This window comes from Struthio camelus, chromosome Z, assembly GCF_040807025.1.
Source record: "Struthio camelus isolate bStrCam1 chromosome Z, bStrCam1.hap1, whole genome shotgun sequence".
In the NCBI taxonomy this organism is placed as follows: domain Eukaryota; kingdom Metazoa; phylum Chordata; class Aves; order Struthioniformes; family Struthionidae; genus Struthio; species Struthio camelus.
Window position 1 is genome coordinate 28,190,136 of NC_090982.1, and position 19,003 is coordinate 28,209,138.

At 40.3% G+C, this 19,003-nt stretch overlaps 1 protein-coding gene across 1 annotated transcript in view; it reads left to right on the forward strand.

The window, feature by feature from the left end:
- Positions 1–19,003, forward strand: part of PCSK5 (proprotein convertase subtilisin/kexin type 5) — a 250,946-nt gene that overhangs the window by 23,025 nt on the left and 208,918 nt on the right. Inside the window, exon 2 of the mRNA XM_068927337.1 lies at positions 1,992–2,096. Coding sequence (XP_068783438.1) covers positions 1,992–2,096 — 105 coding nt within the window. The remainder of the gene's footprint in view (positions 1–1,991; positions 2,097–19,003) is intronic.

Here is a 19,003-nt window from a genome sequence, read left to right on the forward strand (position 1 = left end):
CAAGTTGCTAAACTATCAGAATAAACTTGGATTAATCCGGTCACTAGTAATACAAAAACACGACTATGTACGATAACATGTCCTAAACTTTCCTTTCGGCTGGCTAAAATCAGCATGGAAACAGCTTGTTTTTCTGACACACACTATGTCACCAATGGACCAATGGCATACGCTGGCACGTGGACAGACACCTGTGTGTGCTTTGGCACCGACTCTGGCGACAGAGAAGCTGCAGAGGAGCGCCTGGGGGTGACCTGGGGACACTTGGTGTCCTGCAGCTTTTTGAGATGTCGGCAAAAAGACCTTTCCCGTAGACATAAGTTCTCTCTCTCTCTTTTTTTTTTTTTTTTGCTGGGTCTTCCCATGGGAACAGAGAACAGGCTCGTTTGCGGGATGGGATCGCACCACTTCCGTCTGCATGGCCTCTGAAACAGAAGATCCATGGATCCTCTCGTGGATCTCTCAGGCTGGAGATCACCATTACAGTGTTAATGTGCTTCCTTTGGGCTTTGTCAAACCAGTTCCTGTTTCATGTATGATAAACTAGCTTGGCTGAAAAAAGTTTTGCTATTTGACTTAAACGAAACACAAGTCACTCTACCTAAAATGCAGATATCGATGGACCTTTTAATTGTACTGATTTAGATTCGTATCTTAAATTGGGGTGCAGTTTTACCATTCAGATGAACTAATTTCAACTGAAGATTTTTTTTGAAAAAAAAACTCCCTTGTTCCTCACTACCTTTTATGTTTTTAAACTTTCAAGTGTTCCTTTAGAACAATAATTGTCTATGAATATTTCATCTGAGGCTATTCTGATATTTTCTCAAGATTTGTGTTTTCTGATAGTCTAAAAGAAGATTCTCAGAGTTCCACAGTGACTTATTTACAATTCTCTTTGAACCGTTAATGTTAAATACTCAGGTTTCCTACATATATATTCTTATAGACAGAAATTCAGCATAGAAGATCTTAGAGATTAGAACTTTTCTGTATTGCTCCACCCTTTTGGTGATTTCATTCAGAATTATTTTCAGTACCAAACCTATTTTCTGAGGTCGAGGTCACTTTCAGTTACTTTCAGTTGAAATAACGGAAAGTTCAAGTGTCCCTTTTTTACTCATCATTAAGGAAACTTTAACTGCTTTATTAAGTGTCTTACAATACCTCCAGTGTGTTAGAAGGCCACATTCCAAATGGCTTGGGACGACCTTTTCCCTAAAGACGAGGAGGCTGAATGTTTGTAGATGTGTAAAAGTAAAGTTTTAAGTTATGCATATTAGATATTAATGACCCTGGAAGGGGAAATTTCCCACAATTGTAAAATTGTGAAGGCTGTACTAGTTTAATATCTATGTTGCTACTGTGTACTGATGGGATGAATAAAAAGTATTTTTACTGCACTTGCGAAATTTGCAGTTTTATATGGTTTGAATTTTTACTTCTAGTAAATTGTTATGCTGTGAAGTTACCATTTCCATCTTTCTTTCTTCTGCTTCCTTCTTGCCCACCTTCTGCAAAAAGAGAAGCTTATTCCTGATGAGTAGTCCAATGTCTTTTTTATAAGTTAGTTGTATAAATAACCAAATCTAGTGCATTTTACGGTACATTTCCTTAAGCAAACTAGATGGAATGCTTTTTCATAACCATACAGTCATTTGATGATTTTTATACTTGCCATTTGAAGACGGTTTGGGTATAGATTGATATAGGATTACTTAAAATACTGCATATAAATTAAATATTAAAGAGGTAGATAGAGACAGACTAAGCAGCTCAATTATAATCCTTGGTTATGCAGTTACTGCCTCAAGGATACTCCATCCATTTCGTATCATATGTCATTCTTTTGAAAGATGATCACTGGGTTCAAGTAACATTTCAGCACAGCAGGAAATTGCATAATTTATAGACCTTTAAAAATGAAAACCAGAAAACCACTTTTCATAAATTAAATTTCCCTCTCTTTTTCTTCTTTTCTACTCTTGCAGATTGGAACACTGAAGGATTACTACCACTTCTACCATAGTAAAACAATTAAAAGGTCAGTTCTCTCAAGTAGAGGTACCCACAGCTTCATTTCAATGGAACCAAAGGTAAGAAAATCTACCTGTGTGTCTGAGGCAGAAGCCTTTGCATTTTTTATGTGAAATACCATACCAAGAGACATTCACCTGAATGGCATATAGCATTACAAGAAGTGACATACTGTCTGTTCACTAAGGTTCTGCTTCCCATTAAAACAAAGCAAAGGCAATACCACGCTATTAAGTATGTGCTGTTCTTAGATCATAAGGTCCGGTGTTATTCATGGAGGAGTTGCAGTCTGGGAATTTTGTTCTAATCGCTATGCTTCTCTAAAAATCACAAATGTAGTGTTGCTGACCATTGCCTTCTGTAAATCAACCAGCTTTTGGAATGAAAATGAGCAGTGTAGGACGATACCACTTTTCAGATGGAGGTTTCTCTTGTTTGTGTTTGGTCTTTTTCTGGACTTAAAGTGTGTGACAGATTCAAGTAGGAAAGCTCTTTGTCGTGGTCTTTTTGGCAGTTCCTATTAATCTTAATTTTAAGAGACCTCCCTCTTTTTGAACAATGGTATCATACTGTCAGACTGTATATTATATAATAGATAACTGGTAACATAGTTGAATTGCTGGTATGTAGTTGGATATAATATTGTCTTGTAGCTTTTGTTCTAGTTCTTTAGTCCTTAAGTCTCCTTAAGTCCTCTAAAACACACTTTTGTTTTAATCCTTTAACTTCAGTGGTTTGCTACTTCATCCCTGACTGCAGAATTGGATTTGTTGTGGTTCTCTTTAAGAAGGAAAGTTTGGAGAAGATTCCTTTAGCTTTTTTAATGCTGTTCAAGCAACTTCCTCCCCTCAGCAAAAATCTTCAACCCCTGGCATGAAAACAGGGTCAGCCTTTTTTAGTCATTGGATTGTGACTGTTGTCTGTGAAGGATTTGCGCTATCCTAAAACTTGACAAGGATTTAAGGAAAATGTAAGTTATCAGTGAAAGACGATTTAAATATGGCACGTTTCCTGCAAGCGAGGCTTTCATGTCTGTCTCAGCACATGCAGTTTCCCACATGCACAGAGGCTGTGAAGTGATTTGCACGCAGGTGCACGAGCTGACAGGCACGTACTGCCATAAGCATTCCTGTTATGCCCACCTGCCCTATACCCCTTCTGCAGCTCTGGCAGAGGGCCAAAATCATGAGAGACTTGAAGGCAGAGCACAGCAGAAAATCAGAGACGGAATCGGTTTCTCAGTGCCTTCTGCAGTACACCAGTTAGGTCTTGTCCCATATGCAGCGTTCAGCGCTAGCGTCAGCACGGGAACCACATCGCTGAGTTTCTGAATTGTTAAATAACACTTCAATACTGAGTCATTCTAGTGAGGGTTGTGCAAGGCACTCCAGCCTGTTAATGATTCTATACCAAAGAGAAGCCAAAAGTCCAATTCCTTAATCTGGCAGAAGTGCTTGTGATTCACTTTGTGATTGCTCTACTGAATCTAAGCTAGAGAACTCTTGTGCAGCTGGACACATGTCAAAATATGGCTATCGGTATTTGTAGACTAATGGCTGAGTTGTCCTCACTGTCTGTAACGTTAAACGATTAGTATATTACAGTACACTTTCAGTTTAATCATGTTGTGTAAGCTGGACCTTTTAAAAACAAAAGGTTTAGTCTTTAAAAAGGCACACTGCATGGCTGTGAGAATTTTAAAGGACCAGTACTGTATGCTACTGTATTTATGAGTGTCACTGTATCTAATGCCAATATTTGCAGCAGATTAGAAGGCATGTGTGCTTGTGAACAAGGGAACACTAGGGTTTGTGTACTTTCTAAATCTTTTAATGATAGTTTACTTAATGCTTAAAAGCCTCTTCTGTTTAACAGGTACGCCTAATCGATGTGATCTGTTCTTGCTTCAGATATGGATCACTAGTTTGTTCTTAATTTTATAAAATTTTAAATAAAGGAATATTCATTGAGTGGAAATTCATCATGTAAATAACCTGTAATAGAGAAACCATTTTGAGATCTGGCATTTTTAAACTTCTTGTGTGGACAGTGTTTGATTTCACTGAGTGAATTTACAGGGAAAGATATATAGCTAATTAAATTGCTTTGAAGATCTTTCGCTTGATTTTTTTATTCTAGCAATTGCTGTTCGCATGATTTTAAACAATATGAATATGCCCAGCAGGAAACATAAGTTGAAGATGTATGGATTACACATTTTTATAGTTGTCTCAGTCTTAGATGAACATTAGTCCGCCTTTAGATGATAACAATACAGGATAGTGTAGTATGACATAATTTTGCCCATTATTATCTATATGCTTGCCCCGTAACTCTGGGGGTTGCCATTTAGAGGTGAAATGGATTAAGTAGTTTTAAGGGATGAAAGGTCCATGTGAGATTCTAATGCCCCTAACATATTTTGTCATCTAGAAAATTTCAGACGTAGCTTTCTCCACAGCGTCTTTTCTGGTCCTGTGTGTAGTTATGTGGTGCTTCCAGTGTTGATGGTAAAACAAAGACAAGAGAGAAGATTGTGGATTTGAAGCAGGGATCAGTACTATGCACAAAAGCTAAGCACTGAATGATATCCAAGGATGGCAAAGACATTACAGGAGTTTCTGATCTTTCCAGCTAGTGTCTTGTTTGTGGGTGGCTTTTGGTCAGTGAAAATCCCACACATGAATTATGAGTCTTTCTTTAGCTCTTTAGAGTTTGCCCAGCAAAGTTATTTTGGTGATGCTACAGTGCATGAGACAATGGGAGCAGAAGCAAAAAGCAAGAGGGAAGATGGACAGAGTCAGTGCATTGTCGAAAGAGATCATACAGCTTTAATTCAACTGCTAAATAGTTGAGTTTCTTGCTGGTAGGCCTTTCTTGAAATCAGATTGAGAGAGCATTTCCAGGGGTGGGAATAAAGAGCTTGAGCACCTCTGGGTTTGCCCTGGTGGTGAAATGAAGAGACATGAAGTGGAAAGAATTGTCAAGTATGAGTGTGATCTCACCATGTAAATCAAAATTTACATCAATACAAAGTATAAGGAAAATCGGATGGAGCTTTCCTGTCACTGACGGGATTACGGTTTCAACGAAATGTCAGAACTGAAGCCCATACTCATGGCAATAATATATACAAGTTAAGTGGACAGTACAGATGAAAGTTGTCTTTTCGTACGAGGTACAGTTAGGTGAAATGGGGAGTTTGTAATGAAGTGCCATGATAATGCGTTTGTGACTCATGTAATGAAAAACGTTACCCAAAATCAAATAATGTTAACGGTAAAGCAATAATCCCACAGGAACGCAATTGTTAAGTTAATATAACGCAGCTTTCAGATTGATAATATATTCAAAGTGATGTTTGTACAAGCTGAAGAATGGTCTGTTTTGCTTATCAGGTCGCAGTGCTTTGCATTACAAGAGAGATCTGAAAAAGAAATGTGGCCCATAGCGGGGCTGCTAAATGTAAAATTAATAATTCAAGTTTTCTGTGAAATCTCCCATTTACTAATGGGGAAAATATTTTACAGCATTAGTGTTTACTTGTCAGTTTGAACTATGGTGCTATCTTACTACTTTATCTTTTTTAATTCCTTTCATATAGGTTTATTTGGGGGTGGAACTCATTCAAATCAGCTTCACTCATCTTTTAGAAACTGAAAAATTTTCAGTCCTGCGTCCATCAAAACAAGCACTAAAGCAACCTGACTTCAGCAAGATACCCTACTTGATCAGGATTTTGCTCAGATTTCATGCCTTTGCCACCTCTGCCCCAGAGTCAGAATACCTGGGAGGAGCACTGCTCCAGACGGGTGTTTACATTTTTCCCATCCTCACTTAACCACGCAAGGAGCAGACCAGTATGACCTGGCACGTACGAGCCGTTAGTACCACATACAAGGTGGGGAGTCTCACCACTGCCATAACAAGCTGAACAGAACTGGTGCTAACAACTCATAAAATCGTAGCAAAAATATATTTGAGGAGACAAAACTGAATGCTTAAAGCTGCCTTCAAAGGAAAGGAGAATAATGCCGAAAGCCTATCCTTAACACTAGAAGGACATTGTGGGTGTTTGTGAGAGGTCAGAAGGAAGACAAACGGTAGCACCCACAAGTGAACATTTAATCATGCTGCTATGTAGCAGTGGTTATACCAGCTCACGTTGCTAAATAATATCCTGGGAGTAGCTGGCTAAAGAGTAGAGAAAAGGATGGATTTCACCACAAGGTGATGGTCTTGCTTTGGCAAGAAGTATGACACTGTTTATGGGGTTTGCCTTTGGGGCAGAGAATGCGTTTTATCACCCCAGATCAGAATGCTCATTGCAAATAGAGAGGAGGGTTAGATTTTTCATGCTAAGAAGATGGTCATCAAGGTGTATGTACTAATTATTTACCAATTTAACTGTGTCAAGATTGGAATATGAGGTTGAGTTAAGATGAATATAAAACTTTGGCCAATTTATATTTTGTGTGGGAGGCACAAAACTCAGCAGGAGTGAAGAATTCCATTACAGTACTAAAACCCTAGGTTTTCAAGAGAAGCATCTTGGACTTAAAAGTTTAGAGAAATTTTGATGAGAATGCTGTTGTGGGAAAGCCCGTATTTCATATTGGCAGCACTAAGTGTTAAGTTGTTAAACCTCATTAGTGAACAAAAGGATTTTGTTAGCTAAATAAAATAAGAGAACTGTTAAACCTTGGGATGAGGTGAGTTACTGATGCCTGCCTGGGTAGCCGTAACCTGTATTAGCACGCAGAGGACAAAGAATCGGTAATAGTTGATAGCAGAATAATGGAAACTGCCACGGTATTTTCCATGTTCAGAGTGTGACTGGAGAGTCTGTTATGAAGTAAGGAAATATTTACCGCTGTGGACCTTTTATTTAATTGTCTCTGAAATCTTTTACATGAGCCATCCTTCCTTCTTTAGGTCAGTCAAGATCAAGAATCAGAGTTGCTATTTTTAAGGAGCCTGTTGCTGGGTGAGTCAGAACATGAACTGAATCACAATATGTGAGAGGGCCCAGCAGCCCTCACTTCAGGCGCTGCCTGCAGAGCGTTAAACACGGTTTGATATAAACGTGGGCGAATAGTCGTACACTTAAGATCTTGTTTTAGGGCCTCTAGAGATACAAAGCTGCTGTTCACTGGCACCCAGCTGCGTTAGGTCCTGTTATAATTGGTATTGTTCTAACAGCTGTTGATGATGTTAGAAAGGTTGTACAAAATGGCTGGTATTTTTTTGTTTGATGGGTGACTGAGATCTGTACTTATGGGGGTGACCTGTACATTAGTCGTAAGTCAAACCAGGTTCTGCCTCAGCAAAAATCCCTGGGAAGCCTGTGTTGCTTGAGCAGGAATCAAGAATGATTTTGTCATGCTGAGGCTGCATAACAGCACCAGCCTTATTTTCGGTTGTGACCCACTGTGAACTAGATTGCCAACACATATGACAACATACCTAGGCCTAGAAGAGAAACCACGGTGATGAACTCAAGTGAGCAGAGGAAAATGGAGTGAAATTGCAGCCATGTTTTCTAGCAGGTTTCTCTAAGGCTGCACCGACATAATATCTTAAACGCTTGAGAACGTAGGATGAAATGTCCCATTCTCTCTAATCTTCCTGGAAAATAACAACCTAAAAAGTTGGTGTTCCTTTCCCACACATAAAACAGTTTTTGGCCTACAGATGATAGAAAATCAGCTCAAAATTGAACCTTGTGCGACAGCAACCTAAAGGCTTAATCCAGAATTTATCCACACAATATCATGTGAATATACAGTGTATGTAGTCTTCCCCTTCCTGTACAGGCCAAATCCAAAGGTCCTGTAATAGGACACAACTGTTCCAGTAAATTTTGTCATATAATGGCAGTTTCTCTTCGTTTATCCACAGTGCATAGAAGTGTTTAACAAAGTTAATCATAATGCTGTTGGGACTTAGGTTTATTTATGAAGAATAAAAGCTTTGTTAATATCTAATTCTATTAATACTTTCATGAGATAGCTGACTTTTCTATTAGTGCTTAAAAAGAATCTCTCAGAAGTAATCATTGAAGCTACCTACTAGAATTACCTTTTGATATTTTCCTACTAAAAGCAGAAAAATGGCCAGTAGGATCTCAGTGTAATACAATAGGAAAAATGTCCACTGTCAGAGAATATGGAAGTGTTTCTTGACATAAATTATCATGTTTGATTACCTGCACTTATATTTCAGTTTCATCATAGTTATCCCAGTTGTTAGCCCCTGCCTCAAAGGCTTTTTGTCCTCTCCATATCCTTAATTGCCTGTGCATTAAAAAGAAATATTAGATTTTAGAAAATTATAATTTTCTCTTTGCCAGGTCATTTTACAGAACTCCTTTGCAATGGCAATCTCACTGTTAACTGTTGGGTGAGAATCGGAGATTAGTCTAGAGGTTTTAACTGGCTCACTTCCTAATTAGTGTAGCAAATGGTTTGAGAAATGAAGGAAAAAAAAAAAAGAAAACTATTCGGCAGGATTGCATTCTGTTGCTGTTTTCTTAGAGTGATTGTGATTTTCTTAAGCTGGTAGCAAGATGGGTAGGCAAAGTGAAAGTTCATAAGGTGGCAAGGACTTGGGCTGAGCTTTTGACCAATGATATGCTTTCACTGCAGCATCTCCCCCTTATTATCAAGTTTTCACAGCATCATAGAAGCCCATCATCAGAGCAGGTGGCAAATACCACCTTCCAGCAAGTAAAGAGTTTATTGGGATTGTGGTGGAGCTGCTGGATGCTGATTACCATTTTTGGGCTTCAGAATCAGGGAAAAAGGCAGTCGCTGGCCTTAGAAAGACAGGTGATAGCTCAGCTATCACTGACAGAAGTAGCCCAAATCTTCTGAGATAATAATATTTAAAATGAAACAGATCACTTGGGTCTGTGGACTTTGATGTATCTGAAGTCTTCTGGCTGCAGAGAGGATAAATCAGAAGATAGGAGATACATGCTGTGGCCTGGGGCTTTGCAAAGGATTCTGCTAAGAAAAAAAACCTGAAATAACCCGTCCGGAGTATTGCAAAGCAACGTGCGGCTTGAACATAAGTCGTAATGACTTCAGAAAATTAGCTGGATTTTAGCTCAGAGCAGTTTGAAAACACAGATAATTTTTCTTTTGAGGAACTTTGTTTTCTGACCTCTCCGCACTTGGTGAATTTGGGGCTCGTGCCAACTGGACTCCTTGGTTTTTGCTTCCTACTGTTGTTCTGCTATATAAATATATTCTGTCTTCAGTTCACATATAGACCAAACATTAGGAAGAGTGGCAGTATTTGCGAGCGTAGTATAGATCTTGTTACAGAAATTTGTTTGTAGCCCTCAAGAATGCATAAAAAATATTGTTTAGGAGTGATAGGGAGGAAAACGCCCTTTAGGAGATACTTTTGTTGCATAGGGAACAAATATTTCTGCAAGTAGATATTTTACAGTGCTCCATTCACAACTGGCCAGATTTAAGATTCAAAATATAATATCCCTCTTCAGTTTCTTGAATTTGAGGACGTATTAGAGACAAAATCCTGATAGGCAAGCTCAGGAAGTGCGGGCTAGATGAGTAGACAATGAGGTGGATTGAGAACTGGCTGAATAGCAGAGCTCAGAGGATTGTGGTCAGTGGTGCAGAGTCTAGTTGGAGGCCGGTAGCTAGCAGTGTCCCCTGGGAGCCAATACTGGGTCCAGTCCTGTTCAACTTACTCATCATTGACGTAGATGAAGGGGCAGAGTGCACCCTCAGCAAGTTTGCTGATGATACAGAACTGGGAGGAGTGGCTGACACACCAGAGGGCTGTGCTGCCATTCCGAGGGACCTGGACAGGCTGGAGAGCTGGGTGGAGAGGAACCTCATGAAGTTCAACAAAGGCAAGGGCAGGGTCCTGCAGCTGGGGAAGAATAATCCCAGAGAGAAGGACCTGGAAGTCCAGGTGGGCAACAGGTTGACCATGAGCAGCAATTTGTCTTTGTGGCCAAGAAGGCCAGTGGGATCCTGGGATGCATTAGGCAGCCAGCAGGTCGAGGGAGGTGATCCTGCCCTTCTACGCAGCCCTGGTGAGGCCTCATCGGGAGTGCTGTGTCCAGTTCTGGGCTCCCCAGTACAAGAGAGACATGGCGCTACTGGAGAGAGTCCAGCGGGGGGCTACAAAGATGATGAGGGGACTGGAACATCTCTCCTATGAAGAAAGGCTGCGAGAGCTGGGCCTGTTGAGCCTGGAGAAGAGAAGACTGAGAGGCGATCTCATCAACGTGTCCAAGTATCTGAAGGGAGGGTGTCGAGAGGATGGGGCCAGCCTCTTCTCCGTGGTGCCCGGTGACAGGACAAGAGGCGACGGGCAGAAACTGAAACTCGGGAAAGTCTGTCTGAACATGAGGAAAAACTTCTCTCCTGTGAGGGTGACAGAGCACTGGAAGAGATTGTCTAGAGAGGCTGTGGACTCTGCATCCTTGGAGATATTCAAAAGCTGTCTGGACAGAATCCTGTGCACTGTGCTCTAGAGGTCCCTGCTTGAGCAGGGGTGTTGGACTAGATGATCTCCAGCGGTCCCTTCCAACCTCAACCGTTCTGTGATTCTGTGATTCTAATTCTGAAAAAAAATTTGTAGATGTTTTCCCTTCATTGTCACCAGTGGAAGCTTGGCAGAAAACTATATTCTGATATATTAAAGCCTAAATCTAACCTGCTTAAATGTGACAGTGGTAACAGATACCTTGTGCAGCCTTTACTGGAGCTGCAGTGCTGATCACAAGAAGTATAAATTCAGGGAACTGTCTGGTGTCTACCAGACATAACTGCAAATTTAACATTGACTTCAACTTTTATCACCCTGTTTCAGAAAACAGAAGTACTCAAGGCATAGATACTTAGTCTTGAATATTTGTTTTGGTTCCCACCATATGATCTTTGGATAATACAGTGTTTCGGAATATCATAATTTCAAAAGTGAATTTACATTAGTGAAAGAATATAAGCAAGGAGAAAAAAAACTTTGTCCCTCCCTCCCTTACTTTGTCGGAGGGCGTTTCAGGAGCAGAACCACTGAGGTTTCACTGTGTGGGTAGAGGCTGGAGCTGGGGAGATGACTCAGACATATGCACTCTGACATATGCACAAGTGCACTGCACTTTGGGCAGTGATTGATTTGGACAGGGATTCGTGGAGGTCCTGGCCACTTTTACCAAGAGCGTAGAGGGCGTATGCAGCATGTTACACAGCTAACTTCAGCAGGTATCATTAGGTTGCCTGGCATACCTTGACTTTATAAAGTCTCTCCCTCCTGGAATAAAGTTGTTTCAGCACCTCTCTGTCAAAGAGACATGTCTGCCCCGTGGCCTCTTTCCCTATGTGTTGAAAGTGCTCAGCCTTGTTCAAAATGGGACCTTTCAGGAGAGCCGTGCAGTGCCTGTACTTCAAAACCACATGAGCTTGCGCAGCTCCTTTTTCTAAGTGTAAATACTATCTTAAAGAAAGAAATCCATTTGTATGTGGAGCCTAAAAATGAAAAGTGTGTTAATTCATCTCACAATTCAGAAACTGCTGAAGGATTTTGCTCGGCCTTAACGGCAACAAAATTGTTTTAGGTAAAAACAGTGTGGGGGGAAATTTAAACCCATAAGATGAATATTTCGTCATGGTAGTTGTAAACATGTGGAAGCAGAGAGTTATAAATGAAACTGCTTGACAATCTTTAGTCCGTGGATGCTAGTAGGTGTTAATAACATTTGAATTACTTTACAGTTCTAGTAAAGCAGTAGAGGCTCCTGCATTTTTTGAGTAGCAAAGTGGGTTTAGAGGTGAAAAATGATAGGCAACCAAATTTTTAAAGAAAGGTAAGGAGAATTAGGGCTCTCATTGGTAATCTGTGTTCGGAGAGCTTGCCGAGGAAGACAGCTGCTCTGACAGCGGCAGTGGTCTTGTGTTATAAGAAGCGTCTCCTTGCTGTCATTGGAGTTAGTTTGCATTGGTAGTGGCCAAGATAGAGTAAATTGGTGTTTTGGCTGCTGGGGTATAAAATGGCTGGATATCAGAAAGAGTCAGAAGAGGAGGAAGTGGGGACATCCCAGTTTTGAACTAGGGAAAGATGTGCCATTCTGGAAAAAGCTGATCCTGCAGGGCCACATGCCAGAATATCAGCCAAGAGAGAGAAAGATTGAAAGAAAACACATTTTGGAAAGGAGCATCTTGGAGCAGACTGTCTAGGAATGTGACAGAGCAGCTTTTACACACCATTTCTTGAGGGGATCCAGCTTCATCTGATACTGGTGATATTGGTTCTACTGCAGGATATTCATAGCAAAATGGATTAAAGGTCATTTTTTAATCTTGCATTCGGAAAACTTTCTGGCAGCAATGTATGTTCCTGATGTAATGTGTCAACATTTTCATGCATCTCTCTGCCTGCTACTGTCAGGCAAGACAATCACATTTAATTCTAGTGGCAGCTTTCTTACCCAGGTGTTTTAATCTGTGAACAGCAAGTGATCATAATACACACAGATAATTTGTTATCTCTAGACTTATTAGAAGATAACAAAAAAGCAGGGATGGGGAGCTGGAAAGACATTCCTCCCCAAAACAAGGCAAAAGAAAAAAAAATCTAACCTTTTGTGCATCTTATTAGAACTCCTTTCTTTTAGGGTCATTTTAAAAAGCCAGTATCACTGGAAACTCTGTCTTACTTCCCTTGGCTAAATACTCTATTTCAGACTAGCAGATCCTCATCATCCTCTAAGCTGCAAGTTTTAATAGCTTAGATGAGGTGCCAGGCAGCTATGCCCTGTTCTCGCCTGTGCTGCCGAGCGCATGTGCCCTGCGTAAAAAGGTTTTTGCTTCTCCGCGCTGCTGACTCCCTCCCTGTGAAACAGTGAGAATGCTGATAGTTGAATAAAAACTTCTACAAATGGCAAATGTAAAGTGAGCACGATATATTTTATTCTGTGAAAGTATTTTTCCCTTACTGCCATACAGGTCGTTCTATGAATACAAACAATGTTTTAGCAAAATAAAACACTCAGAGTTACTCTAAATCCTCTCCATATAATCCCCTTAAACCAGTTGTATCCATTGGTGTGTTGACTGTTGCTCACATAAGCCGTGTTTAACCTAGATTATTGTTTGACATTATTTCTTCCCTTTTTTGAAGGGGAGTAAATTCCGTCATTCCCATTGATACTGAAATTATAAATAAATACAAAGGCAAAAATATCTGTTTATCTTTGCTTTTTTTAAAGGAGCTAAGTACATTTACCAAACTCAAAGGCAGCCAACTGTTTAATCAGCAGCTGTTAAAACAGCTTTATATGATCATATATAAAACCAGAATTTCTGATTTTGGAAATATTCTGAAACTATTTCTTCCAAATATAGTTACCATTAGACTCATAGGCTTTAAGACCAAAAGGAAACATTGTGGTCATCCGGTCAAACCATCTTTGACCAGATGCCATATGGCTTTCTGGAATTCATTTCTATTTAAAGCAGAGCATAGGTTTTAAAAATCTTCCAGTTTTAAATAGGGCATTTCCAACAACGGAGAGTTTGCACAGATTTTTTAAGTCGTTCTCTGAGTTAAATATTTTTGCGTTACCTGAGTTTATCTAGTTTCAAGTTATGGCCACTTGACCTTGCTGTGACTTTGTCTATGAGTTAAAGAATACCACCTTGGCAGTTTGGTTACCTGCTGCATACGCATTCGGACGCTGTGACATGAATACCCATAGACTTCCCTTTCCTCAGCTAAGAGCACCTCCTAGAACCACTCAGATGTGGTTCTGTTTTTCTCTTCGTTCATTGCTCTTGCACCTCTTCCCTGGATCCGTGCTTCCTTTGCTTTGGACACGAGAAGCTGATGGTGAGAGCTGCAGCAGTGCTTTTAAGGAGCTTTTAAGCTATTGTCTAATGATAATACGTTGGTGTAATCCACCGGAGTCCACTTTCACCTTTTGGTCCATCCTATCAGCAAGTAGATGAACTGAACAGGTGATTAGAGATATAATAACAGTACTAACAGGAAAGGGTGTGAAAGCCCTTACGATTTTTCAAGCCTCTGAAATATCTGCCTTGGTGAGAGCAGACATCTTTTGTAGCACATCCCAGATGATGTCAGACAAAACTTATGGTTGTATACTTCAGAGGATGCATGTTTGCATGCTTGAAGACTGTCTTGGTCAGAGGAAAAAAGGTTTTGTTGGTAGCTTGTAATCGTATAAAGAGTCACAGTTTTAGTAAGCCATTTTAAAATCCTTTTATGCCAACAGAAGACAAAGTAAAAATAGCTCGTAAAGATTACTATCGAGTGACGTAAACATAGATAACAGAAATTTTGGCAAGGCTGTCCGGACCAAACTTGAACCTCATGTAAGTGATCTGATTGGAGGCTGAAAAGCTTTGATATATTCAATTGGAAAGTCTGTCCCATAAAGGACAGCCATGGAAATAATGCTTTTTGTTTTCCTCTTCTGAATTTGTAATATGGAAGAATACTGTGAATTATGAGCACAGAGAAATGCAGCCATAACTAAATGATTGTTCTTGGCACACTTCTAGCGTCAAAATGTGCACAGGGACCATCAGGGAGCTTAAAAGCCACGGTGTTGCCCCTGTTTTATATTTAAAATAAAGAAAAGCAGTAAGCAGCAGGTTCATTAATCAAGCATCACTCTAGCTTTTATGTGGCCTAACTTGCAGAAATCGAGAGATACCACCTCGATGGAAGCACTGTCAGCAGTTCTTGAGGTGTGAGAATAGTACTTTTGTTGAAAAAAATGTTTGCTTTTCTTCAGCCTACTGGATTTAGGGAAGGAAATTTCAGTCCTTTCTCATTTGCCCAGGGAGTTGAACTGCAGGGCTCCCTGAGACTGGATACATGCAACTTTCATGGATAGCTGTTTGCAGAGTATTCAGAAGGTGACGATGATGTTTAGGAGCTGCAGCAACTAGTGTTTTAATAGCAGCAGACTTCACTGCCAGCTGCAAGGCTCCATTCCAGTTCAAGGCAGGAAGCGATACGGTACAGCTTAGGTCGCAGGTCGAGGAAGAAAAAAAGATTAAATCATCAGTGATTTACAAGAGCCAGGACATTTCTTCTGCTCTTTTTTTTGCACTACAGCCTGCACAAGAAGAGACTGCTAAAGATTCCCCTGTCTTGATTTGAAGTCACAGATCAGAGGCAAACAAGCTAGCCATGGAAGAAATAGGAGCGTTCATCAAATTGCGCTGGAAGTACGACTACAGTGCCAAAGATATAGTGAAATGGGGTGGTGTAAAATATGCCATGGATATTTCCATAAAAAGCAAAACCCAATTTTTAATGTTTAAAAGCTCTAAAACTGAAGCTTAAGGTTAGTACTTTTGGCCCTATTCTGAATTCTAAACATATAGTTCTAGGCATAGGTGGTAGACGGAGTAAGTTTGAAAAAGAATTGGTCCTGTTCTCACGATCAGGGAAGTACTAAACAGCAGTGATACAGAATGGAAAAAACCAAAATGTGATCAACTCTTTTGTAGCTTATGCACTCTGATAGCAGAAGACTGCTTGATTTGATACTTGATTTATGCTTTAGTGACTGAGTTTTTCTGTGGTGGATTTATGACAAAGATTTCCGTGATGGCAAAGGATCATGAAGTAAAAGTGCTGGAAATAGGCTAAGCAATAGGTGATAGTTTCTTCTTTTGCAGAAAGCAACAATAGTGCATGAGGGCTATTTCGAACGCCTTTTCGCCAGCAAAGAGAATACTCAAGAGAAGCCTCCTGTATTTGCTTTGACAATACCAGTATACCACTGTGGTATATTACATATCGCTTAATTATGGAATGTTTCTACTGTCCCAATAATTCTCAGTGCGTTTACTGAATTGCTGTGGCTATCTATGGCAATAGATGCCATGGCAAACCCTCAACTGAATCTAGACCTTTGGAATGGCACTGGTATTTTTGACGGCAAAATTTGGCCCAGTGGGAGATTTGTTTTCCTAAGAACTCATATATTATTTAAGGCCACCTGAAATTAGCATGAGCAGATGGCTAAAAGACTTAAATGCTGTGTGACAGGAGTTATTGGACCAGGCTAAGAAAAGAAAAAATCTATTAGAAATTTCTACTCTTTTTTATATCATCGTTGCTACAGTAATGTAAACATAAAAAACCAAGATAGTTCAGCTGCCAGATGTTAGACTCCAAAGCTAATTAAGTTAGAGGGTTTAAAATTTAATTCCCTAGTAGATACTGGATTCAGCATCAGGTTTTCAGTGTATTAAGAAGATGCAATTTTAAGCACAAGTTAGATGAAGTTACAACATATCAATTTGCATTCATAGTGGTATTAAGACTAATCCTCATTGTGTATGGAAATTCTTGAGACTATTATACTGTCCCAAGACGAGACGCGCTGTTGTTGTATGTAATGGTCTAAGCTTAGCTTTGATTACTGAACCAAGCAGACCTGTCATTTATAGTTTTTCTTAAAACCATGTATGAAGCGTGACCATGAATGACAGAGTGAGTAACTTTTCTAAACATGACAATTGCTTTTAAGTTTCAGTGAAGATCTTTCCTGACTTTTCCAAGGTTGAGTTGTCTTAGAAACGGAACCAGTAGTGTTTGAGCTGCCTAGGGTACTCCATATCTGAAGAAGGGAAGAATCCCAAACTACTTGAAATGTGCGTTGTGTAACACAACGGGAGCTGGTGCTGCAGAAAGCCACAAGAGAGGAGTCCAGGCTCCGTGGAAGTTGTTCTCAGCTCTGCCACAAAGCTGCCATGTGATTTTCAGCTTGTAATTTTGTAGTGCTCTGTGGTCCACTGTGGTGCAGCATTCAAGAGAGCACGCAGGGCAGAGGCTGTGCTCATGTTCACTGAGCAATTGCTGAAGTTGCACCCGTGAATATGAAACCTGATAAGAGACTTCCCTGAGTAGAAAAGATGTGGGATCTTTTTGCTGCTGCTACTTTCATTGTTCCCTGCCTTTCCAGTGGGAAATGAGTCTTGGCCAGTTGCAGGCAAGTTGAGCTTCTCCAAAATTTCAGCATGATGCTTGTCCTCCCCAGCATTTCTGGCTGCTAATAAATTCCCTTGGGGCAGAGACTCTGCAGCACCACCTCCACCTGGGATGTGCGTTTTTTTCTTGTTTCTCTTCTCAACATGTTCCTCTAAAGTCTTGTTTCTAAAGCGGGAATATACTGTTGCGACCACACTCAGTTGTAGACTGAGATTTATGGATGTTTATCAAGGGCTCTGAAGTGCTGGGATGAGAAGGGCACAGCGGAAAGGCAAAGGGTTTATGTGTGTTAAAATGCGCAACGTTAGATGAATGCACCTTGTGTATGCAGAGGTACGATTGTAGTGCTATAATGGGTTATTTGTAACAAAGTAGATAGAAACCACTTCTTCATATCAGGACTGACTGGCTTTTCTGCAGCTGTGAGATGGAAAAATTCAATGCATATTGAATTTCAGCTTTGTTCCACAGGGCAGGCTACTGTAGCTTGCCCTGCTGTTCTATAGGATGTGTTTATTTGGGCATAAGTGGTAATTTCAAACATTTTCTGCCTCTTCTTTTCCTCCTCTGCTTCTCCTTTCTCTCCCCAGCCTGTCCTAATATCTATTTTTTTTAATCTTGCTTTTTTTCAGAATATGTGTAGCATAATTATGGCAACTGCTTTGATTGTGGATTGTCATTGAGCATTGCTGAAGAAGCACTCTGTCAGTCAGTGAGAATGCATCACTTAGCACTGCTGAATTCACTGACTTTTTATCCAGCTTTAGACAACTGAAGTTTATGAAATGGTATCTGCAATAATTTTCCATGTTCTTGACCTATGTCAACAGTTACTTTAGGCAACTGTCTTCATCTATTTTTATGTTCAAACTGGCTGCTGCTACTGAGAGTCAGAGAATACTGATAGGTTAGGAAGGTAGCCTGGTGCTCAATTATTGTTAAAAAAAAAAGAAGAGTACACTAGTCCAACTTTAGGGGGTCTCACTTTTGTGGCTCTGCATGTAGTAGGCAAGAGGAGGTGTCACTGGTCTCAGTCGTGTCTCCTATGTGACTGAGTAACAGTTTGGGTCTCAAGTGTTCAATATCCAGGGTATGGCCATTGGATATTGATATGTCCCCTGCATGCTCTTTAATTTTGAATGCCTTGACTTCCTTTTCTTTCCTTTGAATATGAAATACAAACATAGAGTGTTGTCAACTTGTATGTTTAAATAGAGTTTGTGCCATGCATGACAGGACAACTAAGATGTATAAATGATTGGTTTTCGCTACTATGACCTGTAGGAACAATTTTGGGATTTTTCTCTGATGGCCTAATAAAATAATCGGTTCTGGATAGGAAATTTATGCCTTGCAGAGTTAGGATCTTTTTTTCCCCGTGCCTGCTCTCCTCATTTTCTCTCTCAGAGTGTCCCGACTTCACTTCCATCCTTCTTCAGCTTGGTGTATTCAAATTCACTTGCAGATGAATGTGAAGATGGTTCAAACTAGGAAAGAGTCAAGTACACCAGGTGCAGTGTGAGGATATCGCGCGGGGAGGCAGGCTGCTATGCCAGAATAATTCCTTCTGCTGACAAACTCTATGTAAAAGAGCGGCGATGCTGTCCAGCCTCAGCTTTCCACATGATGAGTGTTGCCCCTTTTGCTCATTCAGCCTGACTTCCTACAGATTCGTCACTTGTTTATTGATGCTTTCCACATCCCCTATCTGAGTTTTCTCTCCCTTTTTCTCTTTAATCTGTGGGGCTCCTGTGAAACCTGCTTTCTTGTTATCTGAGCAAGAATTTCTAATTTATTCTTACAGGTGTAGGACAGACTGAGCTGAGTGATGGCAGTACAAGGAATAAAGCCATGACTGCATTTGGGAGTGGCACATGCAGCAACTCCTGTTCATAGACTGAAGATCCACACCTTCATGTTTCATTCTAGGGCATTAAAATAGTAGAGTCTG